At 41.3% G+C, this 16467-nt stretch overlaps 1 protein-coding gene across 1 annotated transcript in view; it reads left to right on the top strand.

The window, feature by feature from the left end:
• The window catches only part of LOC126335011 (zinc finger protein 808-like), a 194395-nt gene that overhangs the window by 63331 nt on the left and 114597 nt on the right, over nucleotides 1-16467 (top strand). The window contains 1 exon segment of the mRNA XM_049997840.1: nucleotides 1200-1370. Coding sequence (XP_049853797.1) covers nucleotides 1200-1370 — 171 coding nt within the window.

Genomic DNA, 16467 nt, shown 5'->3' with positions numbered 1-16467 from the left:
CATATTTACTGGAAGATAATGCGCAAAGCTGACTTCTGTTAGAATGCTCACAAGAGTGGATTAGCCAGTACTGTCTGTTAAATCCTCTATTACATGTACCACAACCTGTTCACTTTGGATACGTCCAGCTTGGAAACTACAAACAAATTTTGTAATTAATTCTTATTTATTCTTAGAACTATTAGCTTTTACTATGTGAGCTGTACTGAGAGTCTTGCACGTTACTTTGGAATTAGCATGCTTTGTAAACTAATTATCGAAATGTTGATTTGCATTATTACAGTTGTAAGTAAAAATGTAGTGTAGTGCAGTGTAGTGTAGCTATAGTTTAATATCCATCATGTAGAAGTGTAATGCTTTCATTTTGTAATTATTTCTTTCATTAGTTTCCTAGTATTGGGACCTGCCATTTGTTTCTGGAGCTGGCTTCAAATCTAGACCTTATGATTGGGAATGAAACAGAAACCTTGAATTTGGCTCATACTCCTAAAATTCTAAATGTTTTTCCACACCCCATTTATCAAAGATGTCAGCCTGTTCAGTACAGGTAGTTAACTGTCATACTGAAGTAGTCCACTGCTTCTGGCACCCCCACCCCCCTTTCCCTGACGCACACACACTTCTGCTTGGCCCAGGCATACACTTTGCAGGCATGACTTGTGTTGCACATCTCTCTTTGAAATGTTTCATCATTCCAAGGAAATTTTTGCTCATAAATTTTTAAATCCTGTAAAGGTCTCTTCTCGTACCACCATCACCCAAACAGTATGCAGTTATTTTGTTAATCATGTTGTCAAGTGGTTCATTGCTGATTCTCATGTATATCACATTTTTTACATGTGAACATTGTTATTCCTATTTTTATATTTGCCTCTGTTACAAAGTAAGTGGATAATGTTTTCATCATCGTGGAACATTCATTAAAAGTAACTGAGTTTCTCTCCTTTTTTTGTGCGCACATGGTGTGATATACTTTTGCCTTATTCTCAGTTCTGATAATTCACAAAACTGCAGTATTTCTTCTCACTGTCAACTTTGGTGTTAAGTAGTTCAACTGATACAACACACACTCTCCTTTATTGAAATAAAATAACCTTCCTGATAAACAGTACAGAGAAATTTGAATTACTGTTGAATCAGTTGTGTATTTTCATTGCTTCTTTATAAAGCAACTTAATTAGCTATGATTTTATCCACAGCCTCTTCCCGTGCAGACACCTATTGCACCATCGCAAGGTACTGTTGCTACCATATCTCTACCATCTTCACATGGAGAGCTTGCCGTTTCAATAAGTGTTGAAAATAAAGTGAAACAGGACAAGGGAACCTGTACAACTGAGAGGTGTGGAGAAAATCAGGTTCATTGCCAGGTTAGTCTTTGTAGAAAGTGCAAGAATATTGCTCGCTTATATAATGTCGCTAATTGTTGATAAATATGTTACAATACTGCAGCATGTACAAGTAGCAGCACTACTGAATGAACTTGGTGACTGTTTAGCACTCAGACCTGTAGCATAGTTTCTGTAGAATGGTAGATAATGATAGGTATGTACAGTCATTACTGTTGGAATTTGAGGAACAAATGTTTGTATTGTCACAAGTTTATCAAAATGGTGCACTTTGCCATCGACAGATACAAGCATTCGATTGAGCAGATGGTGCAGTAGAGGAGCAGAGGGTTTATTTTCTAAAGATGTCACGAAAGCGGCGATAACCACATTTGGAGAATGCAGCATATATTTCATATAGAGTGACTTGCAGAGGTTGGTTTTTGCTGTGACCATTTTCTTCTAAAGATGAAAAACAATGTTTGTTTGATTAAAAAAGGGGGAGTGGTGTTTGAATCTTGTCAACTTGTATAAAAGGCAGCTAGTTTCATTCTCCTATCTGGCAAGTCTCCCCTGACCCGGGATTTTGGCCGACTTTTCCGAACTGCAATCCTTTTCTTAAATCTCTCCAGTCCTTTTTCTTCGCCCTTCTTCCTTGCCCTCCAACCCTTCTGCAGGAAAGAGGGGCCACTGGCTCCAACAGCTTGCATACATAAAACCTTATATAAAGAAACTTCCACATGGGAAAAATATATTAAAAACAAAGATTCCAAGACTTACCAAGTGGGAAAGCGCCGGCAGACAGGCACATGAACAAAACACACACACACACACACACACACACACACACACAGAATTACGAGCTTTCGCAACTGGCAGTTGCTTCGTCAGGAAAGAGGGAAGGAGAGGGAAAAATGAAAGGATGTGGGTTTTAAGGGAGAGGGTAAGGAGTCATTCCAATCCCGGGAGCGGAAAGACTTCCCTTAGGGGAAAAAAAGGGACAGGTGTACACGCGCGCGCACACACACACACACACACACACACACACACACACACACACACACACACACACACACACACACATCCATCCGCACATGTGTATGTGCGGATGGATATGTGTGTGTGTGTGTGTGTGTGTGTGTGTGTGTGTGCGCGCGCGCGCGAGTGTACACCTGTCCCTTTTCTTCCCCTAAGGGAAGTCTTTCCGCTCCCGGGATTGGAATGACTCCTTACCCTCTCCCTTAAAACCCACATCCTTTCATTTTTCCCTCTCCTTCCCTCTTTCCTGACGAAGCAACTGCCAGTTGCGAAAGCTCGTAATTCTGTGTGTGTGTGTGTGTGTATGTGTGTGTGTGTGTGTTTTCTGTTCATGTGCCTGTCTGCCGGCGCTTTCCCGCTTGGTAAGTCTTGGAATCTTTGTTTTTAATATATATATATATATATATATATATATATATATATATATATATATACTTCCACATGGGAAAAATATATTACTCACTGTGTGTGCGCGCGCGCGAGTGTACACCTGTCCCTTTTCTTCCCCTAAGGGAAGTCTTTCCGCTTGGAATCTTTGTTTTTAATATATATATATATATATATATATATATATATATATATATATATATATATATACTTCCACATGGGAAAAATATATTAAAAACAAAGATTCCAAGACTTACCAAGCGGGAAAGCGCCGGCAGACAGGCACAATGAACAAAACACACAAACACACACACAGAATTACTAGCTTTCGCAACCGATGGTTGCTTCTTCAGGAAGGAGAGGGAAAGACGAAAGGATGTGGGTTTTAAGGGAGAGGGTAAGGAGTCATTCCAATCCCGGGAGCGGAAAGACTTCCCTTAGGGGAAGAAAAGGGACAGGTGTACACTCGCGCGCGCCCACACACACACACACACACACACACACACACACACATATCCATCCGCACATACACATGTGCGGATTGATGTGTGTGTGTGTGTGTGTGTGTGTGTGTGTGTGTGTTCTCTTGCCACTTCTTGGTGAGTAGATTTTTTTTTATCTGTCCAGTTACATTAACTAGTTTCGTGTGCCATATGTGAATCTGGCTATTAAATGTGTTGGATAGGGAGGGCACACACACACACACACACACACACACACACACACACACACACACACACCTACATTTTGCCAGCTGGAAATGCAATAAAAAGACAAGATGGTTGAAAATAATTTTTGTTAATTGCTCAAGGTGGAGAAACAATTTTAATACTCTGGCTGTTCATAAATTCGTATTACACACATTGAGAACTTGTGCATAATTAGAATTTTAAATATGTGTTATGTTCAAGAATACATTTTTTATCACTTCATCTCCAGGAATACATTTCCTTCTCCCAGGTAAAATGGAATTACAGTCCTTATTTAATATCCTAATGTGCTGATATATGAGGTGGAGTGCATGTAGCATGTGATGATGTAATTGTGATATTATTTGTTGGCTATTTGATCTGCTTCCTTCATTTGGTAACTGAATAATAGTTTTCTGATAATTGATAATTTTATGAAACGGATAAATTGCTGCTCACTGTAAAGATGGTAAGTTGGGTGGCAGGTAGGTAGGACAAAAGACTGTTTCACATTTTAGCTTCTGACCACAGTGAGGATGAGGGGACGTGAATTGGGAGGTATCATAGGTTGAGGCTGGGATTATTTCTGGAGCGGAGAATTTGTTGTAAGAATAATTCTCATCTGCTGAAATCAAGCATGTTATGTTCAGTTGCATGTTGTGTCACTGGGTGGTCCGCATTGCTCTTGCTCACAGTTCGGCGATGGCCATTTATCCTGGTAGATGAGTGGTTGGTAGTCATACCAACAAGCTTTACAGTGATTGCAGCAAAGCAGATATATGACATGGCTACATTCACAGGAAGCTCATTCTCTGATAGGCTGCTGCAGGACTGCAATAGGAAGTACTGGGTGGGTGGATTGGGGAGGTGTTGTATCTGGGTCTTCCACAGGGATTTGATTACTGTGGCAAGGGGCTGAGACTCCGAGTGGCATAGCGATGGACTAGGATATTTTGGAGGTTGGGTGGGTGACAGAACACCACTTTAGGAAGGTTGGGTAGGATCTTGGATAGGATTTCTCTTATTTCAAGGCATGATGATAGATAATCAAAACCCTGGTGAAGGATGTGGTTAAGTTGTTCCAGTGTGGGGTGATACTGGGTGATGAGTGTGCTTCTTTGTAGCTGGTTCTTGGAGATGGTGGAAAGATTGGGTATATGTGGGGATATGGCTTGGGAAATCTGTTTGTGGACTAAGTCCAAGGGGTAGTGCCTGTCTGTAAAGGCTTTTGTGAGATCTTTAACTCACTGGGCAAGGGAGTTCTCGCCCCTGGGTTGCCAGGCTGTATGGGTGGGATTTTTTGTTGTGAGAGGGATAGCAGCTGTCAAAATACAAGTACTGTTGGTAGTTGATGGGTTTAATATGGACAGGGGTGCGTGGATGGAATCATTACAGAGGAGGATGTCAATGTCCAGGAAGGTGGCATACTGGATTGAGGAGGACCAGGTAAAGCAGATGAGAGAAGGTGTGGAGTAGTTAGGATGGGGTTTCTTTGTCCTGGGACCAGATTATGAAGATATCATCAACGAGCCTTTAGGCTAGGAAGGTTACCCATAGATGGCCCATAAACAGGTTGGCATGGGAGATAGGGGGGTGCCATGTGGGTGCCCATGGCTTTGCCATGGATTTGTTTGAATACCTTCCCTTTATAGGTGAGGTAGTTGCATGTTAGGATGAAGTGAATATGGAGTATGAGGAATGAGGTAATGGGTTTGGAATCTGAAGGACATTGGGAGCAGTAGTGTTCAATAATAGTAAGACGATGGGCATGAGTGGTGATGGTGTATAGGGAAGTATGGGAAGTGACATTGTCAGTGGTGAGTGGGGATCCAGGAGGTAAAGGGGTGGGGATGGTGGAGAGTCGGTGAATGAAGTGGTTGGTATCTTTGACATAGGAGGCTAGATTTCGGGTAATGGGTTAGAGGTGTTGATCAATGATGGCAGAAATTCTTTCAGTGGGAGCACAATAACTGGCTATAATGGGGTGTCCAGGGTTGTTGGGTTTCTGGATTTTGGCGAGCATGTAGGATGTGGATGAGCAGGGTGTAATAGGAGTTACGAGGGAAATTGATTCAAGGGACGGTTATGTTTGACTTCTGAGATGGGATCACTCTGGCAAAGATGGATTAATCAGATAACTGGCAGAAGCATTCCACCAGGTGGTCACTGCATTTCAAGATGACAGTGGTGGAAACTTTGTCTGTGGATGGTATGATTAGCTCAGGGTCTGTTTTAAGGCAGTCTATGGCTGCCCTTTTTTTTCCCCTGAAAGGTTGGTGTTTCTAGGAAGGGACCTGGGGAAGGGTAGTGAGGCCAAGCTGGAGGCAAGGAATTCCTTGAAGATGACCATGGAGTGGTTTGCGGAGAGCACATATGGATTGTGGTTTGAAATGGGAAGGCAGTGTTTAGTGTTGAGATTAGGTTGGCTCTGGGAGCAGGGGTTGATGACAAAGAAGTGTTTCCATTACAGGGATTGGGAGAAGAAGACTAGGTTTTTGACATCATAAATGCCACTCCTAATCTGAACCCATTGCCACAGGGGTCGTATTCCTGTGGAAGACCAGGTGCCACACACACCCAAACCATCCACTCACAACTTCCTGTTGCAGTCCTGTCATAGACTTACATTACTCTGACGGTGGCTGGATCACATGTGAAAGCAGCCACGTCATATACCAGGTCTGCTGGAATCATTGCACAGCTTTTTATGAAAGGCATTCAATAAGTAATGCAACACTTTTTTCCAAAAGCGGCTTGGTTTTGTTTAAGATTCCAATATGCCATACATATTATTCCCCAGTCTTTCATCTACAAATCACGATTTTGCAACATAATCTCTGTTCGAAACTTCCTGGCAGATTAAAACTGTGTGCCCGACCGAGACTCGAAATCGGGACCTATGCCTTTCGCGAGCAAGTGCTCTACCATCTGAGCTACCGAAGCACGACTCACGCCCGGTACTCACAGCTTCACTTCTGCCAGTACCTCGTCTCCTACCTTCCAAACTTTACAGAAGCTCTCCTGTGAACCTTGCAGAACTAACACGCCTGAAAGAAAGGATATTGCGGAGACATGGCTTAGCCACAGCCTGGGGGATGTTTCCAGAACGAGATTTTCACTCTGCAGCGGAGTGTGCGCTGATATGAAACTTCCTGGCAGATTAAAACAGTGTGCCCGACCAAGACTTGAACTTGGGACCTTTGCCTTTCTCGGGCAAGTGCTCTATCATCTGAGCTACTGAAGCACGACTCATGCCCGGTACTCACAGATTTACTTCTGCCAGTACCTTGTCTCCTACCTTCACACAGTTTTAATCTGCCAGGAAGTTTCATATCAGCCCACACTCCGCTGCAGAGTGAAAATCTCGTTCTGGAAACATCCCCCAGGCTGTGGCTAAGCCATGTCTCCACAATATCCTTTCTTTCAGGAGTGCTAGTTCTGCAAGATTCGCAGGAGAGCTTCTGTAAAGTTTGGAAGGTAGGAGACGAGGTACTGGCAGAAGTAAAGCTGTGAGTACCAGGCGTGAGTCATGCTTCGGTAGCTCAGATGGTAGGGCACTTGCCCACGAAAGGCATAGGTCCCGAGTTCGAGTCTCAGTCGGGCACACAGTTTTAATCTGCCAGGAAGTTTCATATCAGCGCACACTCCGCTGCAGAGTGAAAATCTCATTCTGGATAATCTCTGTTCACTGCAACGACCTTATGCCACCTTACTGGGAGAGTGTTTATGCCCGCATGGTAGCTCTCTAGTGATCAACATCAGACCAGCGTCGTGCTACATCAGGAACCTCCCCATCACCCACATACTGCTTCCCGCAGAGTATATCCCTCATTGGACCAAACAGGTGGAAGATGCGCGACCCGGGTTATAGAGGGATGAGGAAGAACAGCACAGTGTAGTTTTGTGAGCTTCTCTCAGGTGCAGAGCCTCAGTGAAGGCTTGGGTTATCGTAGAGAAGGAGAAGTTTGTTTGCATTTTTTTGGCAATGAACATGCTGAAGTAGTTTCTTTCTTTAATTTCCTGAGGGTAGCACAGTACACTTCAGAGTCAATCTTGCAGCATGGGGGAGGACATCAAACAGAATAATCCCTTCAAATTCTGAGAAGACAGTCACCAGAACTTTACTGCCTGAGGATGCGTTTTTGAACTTTTTCTTTGGAGGAGAAGTTGTGTGGTGGATTGCTGTTTTTTTTTTTTTCCAGTTCTAAGTGGTGAACCCGTTTTGTCACCTATGAGATGATCGACAAAAAATTGTCACGATCAATGCGCAAGTAATTCTACACATATGAACCTTCATTACTCTTTATAGTCTTCTGTTAGACGGTGAGGAACCCACCAGGCAAACACCTTTGGTATCCCAACTGGCAGAGGAGTGTGTCAGCACTATCAACAGAGACAGGCAAATATTTAGCGAGCTATTTGATTATGACCCGTCGATCACTTTGAATGAGAACATCCGCACTTTCCAATACTTCAGGAGTCTGAGCTATATGTGGCTGGCCGGCGTGCAAGAGATGGGATGGGTTTGCGCAACCTTGTTGCGATGATGACAGACACCTCATTCAACAACTCGCTGGAGTTTTGTTCATTGCCAGTCTCTGTAGACATTCTACAAGTGCATATGGAAATCTGCAGTGCTCTGGTTTTGTGCCAAAAGAAACTCTTTAACAGCTCTCTGCTTGGAATGCACCTCTGTTACAGACACCATTTTGAAGGCTTCATACAATGCCATCACCTATTGGAACTTCATGAAACTATAGGGGCTGAAGTGGGAATGTTCCACAACATCCCACAACAAATTCTGCATTTTCTGCCTAAAATTGTCGTAGAGGAAGATGTGTTGCATTAATTAGTGAACACTCCTCGTATATTGATATGACTACTAACCAGCTGGCCACCAGGATGAATGCCACTACCAACTGCGTAGATTTAAGAATAACTTCCAACTCATTTCTCCCCTCCCAAATATTCACAGCCTCAGCCTACAGTAACCTACTGCTCCCACACCTTCCACCTAAAAGTTTCAACCCCCTCTGTCCTATCAGCTCCTCCTATTTCACATTCTCTAACCCTCATCACGCACCATGCTGTCCTGTGGCACCGATTGATATTTTTCCCTTCTCTGCCTCTCTCCTTTTCCGCTCACCCTGGTCCATTCTCCACAGCCTTCCACCATCTAGTCCCTGCAAGCTCCTCCAGGTAGCACTGACTTCTGTCACCACAATCATACCCAGTTATCCCTCCCCCTTCTCCTCCCCACTCCAGATTGATGATTTTGTTCAGTGCGACAGAGTTGCATTCTAGCCAGAGCATTCATGTGTATGTAAGATTCTCTTCCTTGTGTTAAAATGTATGTGCTTTCTTTTCTTTTCTGAAGAAGTGTTTGGCCAAAAGCTCAATGTGTAAAAGTCTTTTCATTGTGCCTGTCTGCAACATAATGTGGAATGAATCTTTATGATGAGTTGCAATATATCCTCCTCATAACATTCAGGACAAAATTGTAATACACTTACGAACCAAAATAGTGTGACCACCTGCTTAATAATATGTTTGTCCACATTTGGAACACAATACAACAGTGATTCTGTGTGGCTCGTATTTGACGAGTCCTTGGTTTGTTTCTGGAAATATGTCACTCCAGATGTTTGTGCACAGGTAATGCAAGTGGTTGCTAGATGCAGAGTTGGTGCTCGATGTGGTCACAAATGTATTCTATCTGGTTCAGATCAGGTGAATATTTGGCCAAGACATCATCAGTTCATTATCATGTTCCACAAACTGCTGTAGCAGGATTCTAGCCTTGTGACACAGGTAGTTATCCTGCTGGAAGATGACATCACTGTTGGGGATATTAGCAGGTGTGAAGGGAAAGTTGGTTTGCAATAATGTTCACATAATCTACAGCTGCCAAGATGCCTTTAATTACTACCAGAGGCCCCATGGAAGCCCAGATGAATGTCCTCCATAGCATAATACTAGATCCGTGTGGCAGTTCATGTTTTGAGCAGCCACTCACCTGGGTGGTGATATATCAAGACACGATTATTGGCCTGTTGTAAACAGAAATGCAATTAATCTGAGCAGGCTTCGTTTCCATTGACCCACAATTCATTCTACATCTACATCCACATTCATACTCCGCAAGCCACCCGATGGTGTGTGGCGGAAGGTACCTTGAGTACCTCTATCGGTTCTCCATTCTATTCCAGTCTTGTATTGTTCGTGGAAAGAAGGATTGTAGGTATGCCTCTGTGTGGGCTCCAATCTCTCTGATTTTATCCTCATGGTCTCTTCGCAAGATATACGTAGGAGGGAGCAATATACTGCTTGACTCCTCGGTGAAGGTATGTTCTCGAAACTTCAGCAAAAGCCTGTAGAGCTACTGAGCATCTCTCCTGCAGAGTCTCCCACTGGAGTTTATCTATCATCTCTGTAACGCTTTCGCGATTATTAAATGATCCTGTAACAAAGCGCACTGCTCTCCGTTGGATCTTCTCTATCTCTTCTATCAACCCTATCTGGTACGGATCCCACATTTCCTTAGGATTCTTCCAGTGAATCTCAGTCTGGCATCTGCTTTACTGACGATCAACTTTATTTACACTTGTCTACATTGAGATCCAATTGCCATTCCCTGCAACGTGCGTCAATTCGTTGCAGATCCTATTGCATTTCAGTACTATTTTCCATTGTAACAAACTCTCTATATACCACAGCATCATCTGCAAAAAGCCTCAGTGAACTTCCGATGTCATCCACAAGGTCATTTATGTATGCTGTGAATAGCAACGGTCCTACGACACTCCCCTGCGGCACACCTGAAATCTCTCTTACTTCGGAAGACTTCTCTCCATTGAGAATAACATGCTGCTTTCTGTTATCTAGGAACTCTTCAATCCAATCACACAATTGGTCTGATAGTCCATATGCTTTTACATTGTTCATTAAACAAATGTGGGGAACTGTATCGAATGCCTTTCAGAAGTCAAGAAACACGGCATCTACCTGTGAACCCATGTCTATGGCCCTTTGAGTCTCGTGGACGAATAGCGCGAGCTGGGTTTCACACGACCGTCTTTTTCGAAACCCATGCCAATTCCTACAGAGTAGATTTCTAGTCTCCAGGAAAGTCATTATACTCGAACATAATACGTGTTCCTTTCCTCTTGTGAGCGATTTTAATTGTTTCTCTATCCCTCTGTTGTCTATAACGATATCTACCATTCTGTCATCTGTGCGACACTCTAGATAAGGAACTACAGTACAGTCTTCCTCTGTGAAACAGCTTTGGAAAAAGACGTTTAGTATTTCAGCCTTTAGTCTGTCATCCTCTGTTTCAGTACCATTTTGGTGACAGAGTGTCTGTACATATTGTTTTGATCCACATAACACCAAAATTTCTTAGGATTTTTTGCCAAGTTGGTACATACTTTCGAATTCATTGAACGCCTCTCACATAGCCCTCCATACACTACATTTCGCTCCACATAATTTTTGTTTGTCTGCAAGGCTTTGAGTATGTTTATGTTTGCTGTGAAGTTCCCTTTGCTTCCGCAGCAGTTTTCTAACTCGGTTGTTGTACCACGATGGCTCTTTTCCATCTCTTATGATCTTGCTTGGCATATACTCATCTAACACATATTGTATGATGGTTTTGAACTTTGTCCACTGATCCTCAACACTATCTGTACTTGAGAGAAAACTTCTGTGTTGAGCCGTCAAGTGCTCTGAAATCTGCTTTTTGTCACTTTTGCTAAACAGAAAAATCGTCGTACCTTTTTTAATATTTCTATTTATGGCTGAAATCATCAATGCACTAACCGCTTTATAATTGCTGATTCCCTGTTCTGCATTAACGGTTTCAAATAGTTCGGGTGTGTTTGTCACAGAAGGTCTAATATGTTATCACCACGAGTCGGTTCTCTGTTTAAACGCTCAAAGTAGTTTTCAGATAAAGCACTTAAAAAAATTTCACTAGATTCTTTGTCCCTGCCATCCGTTCACAGTGATCATGTGCCCACTGCAATTGTGATTGACGATGTCAGTTGTCCCACGTCCAACAATGTGCTCGGAAACACTTTCCATGTTCTGTGATTTGGAATGTAGGTCCAGCACCTTTTCACTTATTCATAGGTTCATTGCCCTTTACCCGCTTTCCATAGTTGTTCATGGTAGCTGCGCACAAACTGGCAACCAGTTTCACTATTTCAGAGATGCTCATTCCCAGGTGCTGGCCCATAACAACCTGTACTTTGACAAAATCGCTTATGGCAGTGGATTTCTCCACTTGTGGCCCACATTGTTGCTAGAACGATTCTTCCATTCATCACTGTTCAATATATGTACTTTCCTTATCATGTCATACGCCCACAGTGCAACCAGGTAGCATTAACTTCTGTGGTGGGCGGTGTCCCAGTAGTTTGGTTCATCAGTGTGCAAGTACAGCCACAACTGCCGCATCTCGTGTTGCTTTTATGCAGCATATTTCCAGTTTGCTTACCATTCAGTAGAATTATCTGTGCTGAGTCATTCTTGAAAGGGAAGTAATGTGTTTTCAGACATTCATGTATATTCAAAATAGTACTTATTTTATTTCCAAGACAAGCCCTCAGTGTGTGTAATTGGAATGTAGATACATCTTGTATTGTTATAAAATTATGTTTAATGTATTCTTTCTGTTTTGATGTTTAACAATGTATAATATAAACTTTCTTTTTACCTAAGTAGTCTAGGGCAAGTCAGTTGCCAGTTATTGATGTTTGTATATATCTACAACCTATGTTTTGATAATTGCCTCAAATTTATTAGCCTTTCATTATGCATATGTGTAGTACATTTGATTGGTCCGCAAAAAATATTTAGATTTGTCAGCAGCAATATAAGATTTGTGTATAATAATATTAATTTTTTACCAAAAACATTGTTTCTGAAGTGGCATGCAAAGTTCAGGGTTATTCATAAGCACCTTTGTGATTCTAGAATCCGACTGCATGAAATGTACAAGCTGTACAGAAAATACACACACATTTGTGGACTGAGCATCTCTCCAACTTCTAAACTCTCATTACAGGTGCTTAGTATGTGCACAGTTTGTGACACAGCAAATGTCAATAAGGGCAGAAGAGCCCGTATGTGCATTTCATTGAAGTCACTGCTGCCACTGCCTAGGAAAAAAATGGAAATAGTAACCTGCTTTGAAAATGTGTTAATTGGCTGCCTATCTGCAGGTGTGAACTAATTTAATGTGACAATACAGAGTGAATGACTTGTTGAAGTGTCATTACTCTTCCATTCTGCAGTAGTAACCCCCTGCAACTATTCCCTTGCATGCATTACAGATCAGGTCTTTGTTAGATGCTCTATCCACTGATATGTGTCATTTTTCAGTATGCAATTTAGTATTTGTGTAGTTGTCTTTTAAAATTGTGGAGGGGTACTTATGACTAACCCTGTATCCTTCCACATGTAAAGCTTAAGCATTTACTTATACAAAACTGCTCAAATTCAGTATCTGTATCATTTTCGTGTATTACCATATGACCTGTTTCAAGCCAGCTACCCATCTTCATATCATTTGTTACAGTTTAAGCGTAACCTGTCAAATACAGAACTGAAAGTTCACTGTCATGGTTTATGACACTGAACTTTCCGTTCTGTGTTCGACAGATTACTCTCTACTGTAACAAATGATCTGAAGATGGTGAGCTGGTCTGAAACCTGTCGTATGGAAATAGCAGAAAGCCATCCGGAGACTGAATTTGGATAAGTAATGATTGCAGAAACTTTCTGAAGACAAATATGTCTCCTTTTGATTCACTTATATGAGTCATGCACATTTTTGATGCAGTTTCCATTTTCTACCTGACCAAATAAAGCAAGATTTTGGGGAATCATAAGGTTACCTATTGCTGTTGCTATCAGATTGAGGTAATTATATTTCTTATAATTGAACTACTGTGTTTCACTGTATGGCTTTCATGCTGCAGTGATACAGAAGCTCTCAATTTAATGTCTCTTTCCTGTTTTCTGTTTACGCAATAGCATCTGCATAGAGTTTTCAAATTGTGCACTATTATTTTGCCTAATGGAGAAAAACCCAAAAGCTTAATGATTTTGAATGGTGGTTTCTATATGCATATTTTCGTTTACACAGACATTTGTATAAACTTCTAAATCAAGAATGATACGTGTGACAAAAATAATCTCATACCACAGGATAAGTATGTGATAATACACAAACAATTTTGTTTCCAAAAATGTTTGTAATAATTTGGTTTGGGCTGAAACCCTCATGGGTTGCATCCAAAGCTTCTTAAATGTCATGATGCAGAGTCATAAATGGCTATACATGTCCCTGGAGTGTCTCCTCACCTGTTTAGAGGAATATGATGAACAATTTGTCAACCAACCACAGTCCAGATGTATTAGATTGGTGATACATCAGATGGATGTGCAGCACCTTGCAAATTCCTAGCTAGATGTCGTCAGATATTATAGTGGTGAAATGTGACATGGTTTTGTGGAGGTGGTGCAGTACCTCAGGCTTTAAAATCTTCCTGATGTGGTTGTGCCATTCACATTCTTCTCATTATGCAATTTTTTACGTAACAAGTTGATTCCATTGGTGCTCCAGACCATCACACTTGTTGATTTTCTGCTATGTTATTAAACAATAGTGATAAGCAGTTACAGTCACTGCAGCAATGTCGTAATACATATGTATGTGGCCATCACTGTATGACAAGTTGTCTTCTGCCACCAGTCCTGCTGATCATTCTGTGCTGTCGTCGTATTGTGTATTCCACTACCCTTTCATTACTACATTGCTTCTGTCCACAGTTCAACACATGCATCACTGTCACAGCAGTGTATGCCATATGAGTTGAAATGTCCCACTATAACAAAACCATTTGTGTATTTTAAATTCTGTTTATAAGCAGAACATGCATCCTTTGTGTTTGTGTATGTGCGGATGGATATGTGTGTGTGTGCGCGAGTGTACACCTGTCCTTTTTTCCCCCTAAGGGAAGTCTTTCCGCTCCTGGGATTGAAATGACTCCTTACCCTCTCCCTTAAAACCCACATCCTTTCGTCTTTCCCTCTCCTTGTTGCGAAAGCTAGTAATTCTGTGTGTGTGTTTGTGTGTTTTGTTCATTGTGCCTGTCTGCCGGCGCTTTCCCGCTTGGTAAGTCTTGGAATCTTTGTTTTTAATATATTTTTCCCATGTGGAAGTTTCTTTATATAATATATATATTAGTTGCTGTTGTTACATATGACTTGCACCCTGGAAGATATAGCAGTCCCTGTTTCACATTTGCTCAAGCACAGCGCTTAACAGTAGGTATGGAGGGGTAACAGTGATACCAGCTGAGCTGAGAAGTAGATGAGTGCGAGGAGGTAATTGGGGAGTGGGCAACCACGCTGCAAACCATGGGAATCTACACTGCGTTCTTTGGCTTCTGTAAGAGTATCCACGTTTAAACTGCATTCTATCTGAGTCCATTTATACTTGGAATCAAATTGACTTTAAAATTGGACAAATACTCAACAGTAGCACACATTTTTGCAGGAGCTGCTTAAAGTCCATACTGGAGGTAGCGATGTACTTGCACGTTTCTTGCAGTAATGTTGTCGACGCTCAATGTAGGGGGTGTGTCCGCTGCTGGTTCTACACAGCCAATGAGAGAGCAGCAATTATATGATGTGTTTGGAAGCAAGAGACATTGTAAAATACTCACTTCAGTGTAGATTTTTTTTTTTTTGGGGGGGGGGGGGGGGGCAGCTGTGTTCTCAGGTCTCACCATAACTGCAACCTCAGAAATCACAAGAAGCTACATATTCCGAACATTTATTACAACGAAGATATAAGTTTCACAGCTGTCTTGTTAGGATGGTAATGATGATGATTAAAAATACTGATATTACAAACTATAGGGTAACTAAACAAAAAAGGCAGTGAAGATAAAAATTAATGTAAACAATGTCTTTTTGTTTGTTTCTCCTTGTATTATCAAAATGTAGGCAGTCAATAAATGGCATAAGTACAGAATATGTTTTAACGATAACTTTCTGTGCAGATACCTTAAGTCAGTAAAAGTTTAGTCAGAATATGTTAAAAAATAAATTTTTCTCAAATAGCCTTCTAGAAAAAGGGGGTCATCTGATATTCAGGGTTGTTTTATAGTCAGGTAAAACAGTATGTATTTAGTCATAACCTTTCATTGCTTGTTCATTGTTGAAGGCATAGTCTGACTTTTGGCTGATTTGGGACATTGCTTTTGTGTGTTGTAATTGTTTTGATTTTTTGTATGTATGCAAGGTTAATAATTACTATTTCATTTGGCACACTTAAAGTAATGATCACAGTAAAACCGTGATCTGCGTATCTTCAACATTTAATCATTCTGTTAAGACCAGACTTATACAGATGCGAACTTATGTTCAGCAGAAAATACAGTTCGCAGCGAAATGTTAACTGATATCTTCTTGTAGCTGTGCTAGGTACCCTGTCCATAGAGGAGTGGTGTATGTGATTGGCTGCTTTCTTGGTGTGTTTCAGTGATAAAACCTTGTGTGATCACCCAAGTAGTGGCATTGTCTTGTTGCAACATTTCAGTGAGTTTCATACTGATCACTTTGCCTGAATATGACAGGTATGGAACTCGTGGAAATGCTGCGACAAGATGATGTCCCAACTCGACTGATCAGCCAGGAAGATTTCATAATTTGAAAATGCTGAGAAATTGTGCAATCACATTACAATCTCTCCTTTGTTACTGTAATTCTCAGAACTTGAAAGATTGTTGTATAAGTCTTTATATAATCTGTTACCACACCAGCACTGTTTTTAATGTCGTTCTTTCAAGACGTGGTGCTTTGATCATCAACTAATTAGTTTCAACTTGAATTGCATTTTATTAAACTGATGGTTGGAACAGTAATATGTATTCATCAGAGACATTTATGTGACCTTTATTGCTTTGCTGTTAAAATTATTTTATTTTCTTTATAAATATCTTAGCATT

Source organism: Schistocerca gregaria, chromosome 2 (assembly GCF_023897955.1).
Source record: "Schistocerca gregaria isolate iqSchGreg1 chromosome 2, iqSchGreg1.2, whole genome shotgun sequence".
In the NCBI taxonomy this organism is placed as follows: Eukaryota; Metazoa; Arthropoda; class Insecta; order Orthoptera; family Acrididae; genus Schistocerca; species Schistocerca gregaria.
Note: the sequence above shows the minus strand (reverse complement) of the source record. Positions and strands in the feature narration are given on the sequence as shown.